The sequence below is a fragment of the Mastomys coucha genome, unplaced genomic scaffold (assembly GCF_008632895.1).
Source record: "Mastomys coucha isolate ucsf_1 unplaced genomic scaffold, UCSF_Mcou_1 pScaffold17, whole genome shotgun sequence".
Classification (NCBI taxonomy): Eukaryota; Metazoa; Chordata; class Mammalia; order Rodentia; family Muridae; genus Mastomys; species Mastomys coucha.
In genome coordinates, this window is record NW_022196899.1 from 10390551 (window position 1) to 10401647 (window position 11097).

The 11097-nt window shown below is 41.3% G+C and overlaps 1 protein-coding gene across 3 annotated transcripts in view; it reads right to left on the reverse strand.

The window, feature by feature from the left end:
• LOC116094966 (tyrosine-protein phosphatase non-receptor type substrate 1-like) overlaps positions 1-11097 on the reverse strand; it is a 34856-nt gene that overhangs the window by 2783 nt on the left and 20976 nt on the right. For 2 of the 3 annotated variants that reach the window (XM_031376386.1, XM_031376385.1), the window contains exon 2: positions 9567-9923. In XM_031376386.1, the coding sequence (XP_031232246.1) occupies positions 9567-9923 (357 nt within the window). The remainder of the gene's footprint in view (positions 1-9566; positions 9924-11097) is intronic. The other variant, XM_031376387.1, reaches the window with a different exon arrangement.

Consider the following 11097-nt stretch of genomic DNA (forward strand, 5'->3'; position numbering starts at 1 on the left):
ACTCCTAGTAAACAACTGTTTGCGCATGTGCGTAGAGAACTGTTTGAGCATGTGCGTAGAGTGAAATGACGCCGAGTCAAGGCCCATTCTGGGGCGTCACATAGGGTAATGAGCGAACAGCCAATCATGGGCAGACATGCTGTGCTGTGGGCAGACACACTGCACTGTGGTGTATATAAGCAGTGCGGATTATTGGCTCGACCCTTTTTTCCCTATGGAGGAGGCAATAAACATTGCTGCAGAAGGAACCTAGTATCCACGTGTCTTCTTGCTGGCGAGATGACTAAGCGGGCTCCAATAGTGGTAAGCACATGGGAAGATCTCTATGATAAGACAGAGACCTGGAATAAGGGAGGCATCCAAGAATCAGTGGGATTGGCCTTACTTGTAACTCACTACTTTGAGGATGCGGTACCTGAAGAGTCCACCATCTGTAGCCAGACAGTAACCACAGTGGAGTGATATAGCCACCAACCCACATACAAAACTTCCTATCCAAAATTTTTCCCGTTTACAAGAAATGAAAGAACAGAGGAACGGAACAGAGACTGAAGGAATGGCCATCCAATAAGTGTTCCAGGTTGAGACCCATTCTATGAGCAAGCACGGATTCCTAACCCTACTAATGATCCTGTTATGTTTGCAGGCACGATCGTGTGATTCTTTGAGAGGCTTCATTCAGCAGCTGACTGAGACAAATTCAGACATCCACAGTTGAACAGTGGATAGAGTTTGGGGATTCTTATAGATGAATAGTAGGAAAGATTGCAGGCCACGAAGGGGTTGAGAATTCCACAGGAGAAGCACAGAGTCAACTAACCTGGACTTTTGGGACTCTCAAAGTCTGACCAACCAACAAAAGGACATACAGTGATGGACTTAGTTCTTCCTGAACATAAGTAGCAGATGTACAGTTTGGCCTTCATGTGGATCCCTCATGACAGCAACAGGGAATATTCCAAAAGCTTTTACCTGAACATGGGATGTGTTCTTTTACTGGGGCTGCCTTGTCTGACTACAGTGGGAGAGGCTCTACATAGCATCACATAGATTTGATGTGCCTTGTTGTTGGAGGATTACCAGAAGGACCCCAACTGACACAGAGGAGAAGGATAGAGGGATAGGGTAAGTGTTGTGAGAGGAGGTATCTAAGAAGGGGGTAGCAAGTGGGATGTAAATTGAATAAGTAAAAAAAAAAAAAAAAGACAAAGACAAAGAGAGGGAAAATAGGTGTCTATATCTCTATTAGCCCCTGACAGGTCTCCAACTTATAGCACCATATTTTATCAACAAAATTTTACACGAAGTAAATAAACCTTCAAACTGAACCATTTATAATGCTGATTGGATCATTAGAACTTGAATGAATCCTGGCATGTTACAGATTCAGAGCAAATTATTTTAGAATCATATTTATCCCCCTTAATAGCCCTATATTGTTTTCCTTTGTTCATGACCAAACAGCTTTGTAACAATTTAGGTCAATCAACTGGATAGTACAAGTAGACTACCAGTTTTCCTGTAGAATATTAATTTAGCAGATTATAACCTGGATTCTTAAGGCTTCATCAGTTAGCATCTAAAGTCTCAAACAGGTTGCTCTGCTGTATGGTAACCCACCTCTTCCATGTTTTCACCAATAATTTTTTAAAAAAAGGCTTAATTAATGGCCTTCTTCTATTACTACAAAAATGTTATAAACTGCTTCCATAGTTGGCTTTCAGGTGACCAAAATCAGTGTTCCTGGGGCGTGGTCACTGATAGTTGGTTTCAGTGATACAATCCACAGAACTCAAAAAGGTTAACAACTGAAAGAACCCAAGTGAGGATGCTTCAGTCATACTTGCGAGAGTGAAGAAAGCAATCATGGGAGGCAGGGGGAGTGAGGAACCTGTGCAGGAAAGGGAACAAGAAGGGGAAAGGAGTAACATAATCAGGTATTGAGTGGTGGGAACAGGACTGAAGCCCAGAGGGCCAGCAGAAAGAATGAAAACAGGCAGCCTTGGGAGGTAGGAGGTGAGAAAATCCTGTGGAATGTACCCAAGACCAGGAAGATTTGAGACTCTCAGGACACAAAGGAAGGCACCTGGGATGAAAAGCCCTACAGCGGGAAGAGGAAATTTATAGAGGCCATCTCCAGCAGAAAGAAAGAGCATCAAGAGAGGGATGGGTTTACCAATACACAGTCAAAAACTCTGACCCATAATTGTTCCTGTCTGAAAGAACTGCAGGGGCAAAAATGGAGAAGAGTATGAGTAAAAGGAGGTACAAATACAGGCCTAAACTGGGATCCAGCTCAAGGGGAGGCACTAAGGCCTGATAATATTACTGAGGATATGGTGTGCTCACAAAAAGGGGCTCATCATGATGGCCCTCTGGAAGACGCAACAAGGAACTGAAAGAGTAAGATACAGATATTTACACTCAACCAGTGGACAGAAGCTGCTGACACTTGTGGTTGAATTAGTGAAAAGTTGAAAGAAGCTGAGGAGGAGGGTGACCCTACAGGAGGAACAGCAGTCTCAATTATTCTGGGCCTGTGCTATCCAATGTTCTGTGTCTCGATGAGATAGCAAAAATACCCAAGAGAAAACAAGGAAAGGCAAGGCCAGGTGCAATTCTAGGCCTCAGGCCACGAAAGGCAATTACCAATGCATTTTAAATTTTATTTCACTTATTCTTCCTGGACTCCTCATGAAACCTTGACAGTCTAAGGGAAATTTCCTAGATTTACAATTATTATAAGCCAGGAAAGTACATATATAACAAAATTACCACAAACCAGATATTTGTCCTCATTCCCTTAGTTGTTTTCCTCTTTCATTCTTCCTTTCCTTCCTTCCTTCCTTCCTTCCTCCTTCCTTCCTCCTTCCTTCCTCCTTCCTTCCTTCCATTCTTTGTACGTATACACCTTCTGTCTAGTCTGTGCCAAGAATTGAATTTAAAATTGAGAGCCTAATCATCTGCATCTCCATTGTTAGGTTCCAACTGTACTTAATCTCAAGTAAGAAACAGAGAGCATACTTTATCAACAAAGCAAGATTTGATTGATTTTCAAATTGTTAATCTCAAGGGACACAGATGCAAGCCTGTTGATCAGATAGAAATTATCTCTAGTCTTAAAAGCACACATAGTCCTGGACTGTTGGAAGGAAGATAGTATGTCCTGTAGATGTCTTCTGCTGATATTATTATATGCAACAGGCTGCATTTGACAAGTATCATGCATAATTCTATTTGTACATACATGATTCCTTCTTCAATGATCAGCCAGTCAGGAAGGTAAACAAGTGATTTTTGAAGTAAGGCTATCTAAATACCAGCACACCTAATGTTCCTACAGGATTGAAGGAGTATAGCCAGTCACAATTTATTGAGAATTTCTGGCTGATCTGACACTGCCAAGATTGTGGCAACAAAACCTTTGGTAAAATTAAGATCAGAGTACATGTGTGTGGAGAAGTTACACAGGTTAAAGTCAAAATTCATTTGACATCCAACAGATGATTGATTAAATTCTGAACTTTAATTAATACCCATCAATGTCCCCTTTGATGGGACTGTGGTCCATTTGAGCAAGGCTTGGACAGGCCTTAGCCTTCAGTCTTATTACCTCTTCCTTTCAAAAAATCCATTAAATTATGCTCCTAAAGCTTGCCAATATCTGTTTCCTTATTTGGTCATTCCTCCTCCTGGAGCTGACTACCAAGGTCCAGCTATCAAAGAATTGAAGTCCAGCAGTCAACTCAGCCCCAAAATTTGGATCATGCAATGAATATTCCTAGTTAAACTTAAAAATTCATCATAACACAGGAATAACATTAATATTTATTTTACATTAATATTAACATTAACATTAACAGGGTAACATTAATATTTACCTATATTAATTGCCATTCTCCTATGTGTCACATCTGTCTCTTCTTCATCCAGAGGCATTCCTTTAATATCTGGGACAAAGACACCTCCCTCCCCCTTTCCTTTCCCCTTACTCATCACTTTCTATCTACTGTCTTTGCCTCTTATTTTCTGCCCTCTATCCCCTTGGGAAAAATTAATTTCCTTTGGGCTGATAGCTAGGTCCTGAGCTGATACATTTCCTAATACTCTTCCATTAAAAACTGGATTAAAAACTTTAGCCTATGAGAAGCAATAAAGAAATGTTCAGTCTTTAGTCATCAGGGAAATGCAAATCAAAACAGCCCTGAGATTCTAGCTTAGACCAATCAGAATGGCTAAGATTAAAAACTCAGGTGATTTCATATGTTTGCAAAAATGTGGAGAAAGTGGAACCCTCCCCCATTACTGGTGGGATTGCAAACTGCTACAACCACTGTGGAGTTTCCTCAGAAAATTGGAAATAGATATACCTGAAGACCGACCCAGTTATACTACTTTTAGACATACACCCAAAAGATGTCCCACCATGACACAGGGGAAGTTCTTATTTGTGGTGCCAAGAAGCTGGAGACAACCCAGATGTCCCATGACAGAATAATGGATACAGAAAATGTGGTTCATTTACACAATTGAATACTACTCAACTGTTAAGAATGAGGAAACTCTGAGTTTTGCAGGCAAATGGATGAAGCTAGAAAATATTATCCTGAGTTAGGTATACACTCCAAAAGGACATGCATGATATGTACTCACTAATCAGTAAATAGTAGCCAAAAAAAGTACAGAATACCCAGGATGCAATCCACAGAACTCAAGAAGGTTAAAAAGCCGAGGGGCCCAAAGAGGATGCCTCAATCCCACTTGGAAGTAAGAAAAAGCAACAATGGGGGGGATCCTGGTTGGGAGAGGGGACAGGGAGGGGAAAGGTGAAACATAATCATATATGAGGGGTGGGAAATAAGAGTGAGGCCCGGAGGGTCACCAGAATGAATGGAAACAAGCAACCTTGGGAGGTAGGAGGCGAGGAACTCCTCTAGTGTGTACCAAAGACCTGGGAGGTAAGACATGCTCTGGACTCAAAGGAAGAGACCTTAGATGAAATGCACAGTAGTGGGGAGAAGGAACTTGTGGAGTCCACCTCCAGCAGAAAGACAGGGCATCAAGGGGACGGATGGGGTTGCTATCCCACAGACAAAAATTCTAACCCTGAATTGTTCCTGTCTAACAGGGACAAAAATGGAGAAGAGACTGACTGAAAGGAGATCCAGCAGAAGACCCAAAATGGAATCCTGCTCAGAAGAGACTCCAAGGCCTGACAATATTACTGATGTTATTGTGTGCTGACAGAAAGGAACCTAGTATGGTTGCCCTCAGAGAAGCCCAACAAGCAGCTGAAAGAGTCAGATGCAGATACTTATGCCCAAATAATGGACAGGAGCTTGGGACCCCTGTAGTTGAATCAGGAGAAGGCTGGAGGAAGTTGAGAAGGAGGGAAACCCCATAGGAAAGTCAGCAGTCTCAACTAGTCTGGACCCCAGAGGTCTCTAAGACACCAACTAGATGGGATAGACTAGCTAATATGCGGCCCCCAACACATACACAACAGAAGAGAATGTGGTCTGCAACCCCTTAGGAAAGCCATCAGTCTCAAATAATCTGGACCCCAGAGGTCTCAGACACTGAGCCACCAACTAGGCAGAATACACAAGCTGATATGAGGCCCCCAACACATATACAGCAGAGGAGAACCTGATATGACTTCAATGAAAGAGAGGCACTTAACCCTTGAGAGACTTGGGGCCCTAGGGAATGGGAGGTCTGGTGTGGTGGGAGGATGAAGGTAGGGACATCTTCTTGAAGACAGAGGAGGAATAATGGGATGAGAAACAGTGGGAGGGTGTACCAAGAGGAGTATAATGACTAAACTGTAAAAACAGATTAAATACTATTGCTACTAATACTACTACTATTAATACTAATAGCAATAATAATAATAATTGTAATTATAAAAATAATGAAAAACCCTCAGCCTAGAAGGAAGAAAATGAAGGTAGTATCTCATGGCTAAATATGTACATTAAAAGCCTCATATTATTGCCCTAGTTACTAGTTTTAGGATCACATACTTATACTTTTATGCCATTTGTTTGCAGAAATAGTCACTCAGAAACAATACTGTATGTTTCTGCTTTGTTTCTGGCTCTACCATGAAAATGCCACCTAAGGAGCAGAATCTTCTATACCTGGACAGCCTTTTTCTTAGTGATCTGCTCACTAAGTTCCCCAGTGGCTTTTACACTATAGTCACTTCCTCCAGAAGGGCTAATTATATAGAGCACAAGAGCATGAGACGGAAGAAACACAGAGCTATTGTTGACCTTCTGTATCATTAACATACACTTCTGAGTAAACTCGAGAAATTTCAGGCCCCGGAAATTGTTCTGATGCAGATGCATCCATTATAGGAAGGACTCACCCTGAGATTAGAGTTGCAGAGAGCTCTCAGTTATTTGAACCTTAGGATACTTGGATTTGCTCACTGAAAGATGTCTCTAGCACATTACTTGGGTTCTAGGGGTTTGTGGGCTGCAGGAAGATCCTTGCTGTTCTGAAGCAGAAGGGCTTGTCCTGTCTCAACTTGGTGTGCTCACAATTCTGTCAAGGGAATAATCCCAAATATCTCTTGTTTCCTCAAATCAGGTACATATTTCAGATACCAAGACCCATATCAGAACAACTAAAGGAACATGTTCTTAAGATTTCTCTCAGTTTCCCAGGAAATTCCAAAAGTAGCCAGATGAAGAGCCCAACTTCATGCCAATGAACCAAGTGCCTACAGAAAGAATAATGGAATGTCCAAAATCACATGACCTACTTAACACACAGTGATAAAACATTTCCTATGTGAGCAGTTTCTCTAAGCATGTTTTATAACTTCACTCCTTCATTTGAGCAATTCCATATTCTCTGCCAGCATAGAGAGTCTACCCTGTGTTGAAGATCTTGTCCTGGACACATGTCAAAGAGTAGCAGTGCTGGAATGCATACCAACGCCTTTAGATTCTGTCCTCATTTTTAAAGACAATTACAATTCTGATGCTCCTAGTGGCCCTGACACTACCAACCAATAATATGTGCATGTCTTCTCTTTTTTCAAGGAACACCTAGCATTGACCATGGCTGTATTCATCACAAAAGAAGAAACTGAGCATTGTGCAGAGAGGAAGATTTCTCACCCCATGGCCTCCTGATGCCAGACACTCACTGTTTCTCTGTGTAGTCATAGCTATCTCAAAATGGGCACAGGTATTCTCATTCTATAGAAGGAAAACTAAGGGTCAGGTTCAATGAGTTGTCCAAAGTTCAACAACCATGCTATACCATGTGTACTTTGACATACTGCTGTATTGGTTGATATACAGAGGCCCAGCCTTTCCTTATGAAAGATCTGTGATCATCACCATGTTAGAGATGAAGATACTGAGGCTGAAACAAAAAACTTTTACTCCTTACAGTATTTCAGAGGTCATTTCCTGTGACTTCACATTCCTTTCACAAAACAAAGCTGCTGTTCACCACTGAAGCCACCCAATTGACATTGCGCTATTTCTACCCTAAGAATCCAACTTGAGGAATTCTCTACTAGATCCCTGCTCCAGAAAGCTCTGGGCAGAAAGAGGCCTTTGCACCACGGGACATAGATTCCTGCATATCCTGATTTGTTTCTTCATCACATTTTCAATATTGGAAACAATTGACTGTTCAGTTGTGTGGTTTCTACTAGGAGAATAAGTTATCTAGGAAGAAAAGCATCCATATTGTGTTAATCTATGAGACAGAGGTTGTAGACAACACTTGCCTCTTCATTACCTGTTCACATGTCAGGTCCCTCTGTGAACCTCAGGTTCTTCTCTAAAAGGGAGAAGTGACCTCACTATTATAGAACATGCTTTTGGAGAAGACAACATCACAGAGATATGGCATACAGCAATTGATACTTGTTGCTCCTCTACCTGCCTGCATCATCATGAAGAGCATCTTCATAACAAATGATACGAGACATGAAGCTAGGATCACTGGATGCTATGGACTGTGTCTTACCTCAGTCATGTGCAGGTTGGGGTTCCTATACTTTACATTTCCTAGAACTTCAGTGTCCTTGTTTATGATATGTATGAATTCAAGTTGAACTCACTCTCCTTGTCTCTCTTCACTGAAGGGTTGTGAGAAGGTTTGATACACCACACCCAAGTGGAGAAATAATAACATCTTTATAAACTTATTCACTCTCAAATGCTGCAGCCCTCCTGCAGAGAGGACAGGGTTTTATGGCCATGGTTGTCAATATAAAAGTCAGTCTACTCTGGGCCTATGTAGCTGATAACCACTAATAAGTAACTACTGTTTTAGTAGCCAAAAATAATACAAATTAAATATTCATGGCCTGCAATCTGAAATGTAGTATCTCTAGCTGCTGTTCTATTGCTTCTAATTGGAAACAGTCTCACATACAATATGGGGTGAGAGTATTGTTGACATATGTATTGTTTCCTGATGATTATTATATATTGGAATCTGAATTTTAGGAAAATCTTGAACCTTTGGAGGTGGTGATGAATGAAAATGCTGGCTGGGTTCATGAAATTCTGATTCAACATCCCTTTTTACATGAGGCACCTAAGTGGATCTGGTGCCTCTTGCTTGGACCAAGGGGTTGGTCAGGAATGAGTGGTGGATTTCTTTACAGAGCTCAATACTAACTGGCTGTGTGGCATGGACAGGCACTGGCATACAAATCTCACTTCTCTAAGAGAATTGGGCTGGATAGTGTTACTGTCCTTCATGCATTAAAATTCCCAAAATGAAGACCTAGATAGAAGACTTCGTGCTTCTGTCAGGAAATTCAAAGTGAGCATCTAGCTGCCTTGGCTGGTGTTCGAACACGATCCACATGGAGCCTTCCTCCAGGTAGCAAGGAAACATTGGCTCAAACACTCAGTGCCTCTCTGAATAGAACTCTCATACAAAATGCTCTCTGACAGTTCCAAGTCAAAGTCCTAGCTAGTTGCCCACATCTAAACCAGGGATGAGATTCCACAGGGTATGTGGGCATCTCTAGAAATTTATATGTGCTATGAATGAACAGGAAGTGAGAAAAAACACCCTGCCCTGGATCTTTCTGCTGTGATGTACTTTTTATCTTGGCAGGGAGGAGACATAGAATTTGGGCAAAAAGTTCCTGATTGAAAGCAACCTGCTGTCTCTATAGAAATCTAGATTTGGGCATGGCATGTCTAAGCCCCATGTTGTTTGGGCAGAACAAAAAGACACAATCTGATATAATGTACTTTTTGTAGTTTGTAGGCCTGGATAGGGAAATCTTCTCATTCATGGTTTTTCTGCAGCCACTAATCTGAGATAGTTTGAGAAATATAAGTTCATTGGAGCAGACAGACAAATGTATGATTTTACACCCAATTCCTAGAAGACACACACAGCACATCCTCTATTCTTCTCAGATTTCTTGGTTCAGATATGGGGGAGAATGAACCTATGTATATTAGGGTCCCTTCTACATGTGTTTCTTAATTATTGTTCCTGGTGAATTGGATCCTATTTCAACCTGTAGGAGAAATCATGGATGAAAAGGAAAATATAGGACTTACCAAGTACTAACAACTCAGTGCCACCTCCAGACTGAATCTCAATGTCAGGATCTATTGGTCGTTTCTGGAACTTCACACAGTAGTAAGTACCCACATCAGCAGGAGTGATATTACTGATGCGGATGGAAAAATCCATGGTGTATCTCTTTGAAGTATCTGAAACACTTGTTACTCTGGGGAAGTGTCCTCCTATGAAAGAATATATCAAGTGTCGACTGTTTCCTTTACCACAGAACCACTTAATGGGCCCCACCGGTAACAGGGATGTCACTGTACAATTCAGAGTGGCCGACCCTCCAGCACGAACAGAAACTGATTTCTCAGGCTGAATCACCTTCAGCTCTTTCATAGCTGCTCCTGCAGAAAATATTAGTTAGTGCTCATCCTGATGGAAAGCCACAAGCTCGTCAAGTTTGTAATTAAGAACAAAACAAAAACCCAAAAACATGTTACTTACTAGAGCTTAGCATGTTTATGAACATACTTTCTCTAACTTGGTCATTTCAATATAAGAATATAGTACAGAAGAGGAAACTTAATAGCAGAGATACTTGGTACTTGGCAGGATTCAGATTGAAGGTCCTTCCCCCCCCCCTTTTTTTTTTTGAATTATCATGCTTCATCAGTATCTGTTTCTGTGTCATTTTCTGTTATAATAGGGTTGGATATGATTGTGTGACGCTTTTATGCCAATGAGATATGAACGTAAGTGCTAAAGTATAGTGAGATATACATTTGATTACAAGATCCTTAGGACAGTGTTTGTGTTATCAGGTAGAGTGATCATGCCATAGATTGGTCCTAATAACATGAATCCTAATTAAGAAATAAGACTTCTAGTCAGAAAAGGTAAGAGCCTCATCTGCCATCTGAACTCTTCTACTACCACTTCCTTGATTTCGAACCCAAAGACACACGCTTATCACACCCAACATAAGTCTACACATCCCGACCCACTTTATTCCCACCACACGTTCCACTACTCAGGTGAACATACACTCCACAAAATGTAAGAGGCCTTTCTATAGTCTGAACTTCCCATTCCATTGGTTTGGAAGCTAATATCCAAGACACTGAAGCATTCCCCTACACACTGCCCCTGCCCCATTCCCTGCACCTTCCCCTATTTGGGCAAAGAACCACTGCTCATGTTCAGGGCACACAAGCCAGAACAGGCAAAATCCCCATCTACAATCTGAATTATTCTACTCGATGTTTTCAGAGCTAAACAACTGAAACTTCTAACACCTTGACCACCACTTGGCCTCTTCCATATATTGTTGGATGGTTTGCTTTGAGGAGCTCTGCTTTATCCATCCATCCATCTATCCATCCAAGTGTGTATGTCTTTTTGTCTGTATGTACCTGTGTAGGTATATGTATGCATGTTAGCACACATGAGGGCTTGTAGAGCTGATTATGACAGACATTGGGGCCAGTCAGAGTATGTGTGTATGAATATTTATTTCTATCTCTATCTCTATCTCTATCTCTATCTCTATCTCTATCTCTATCTCTATCTCTATCTCTA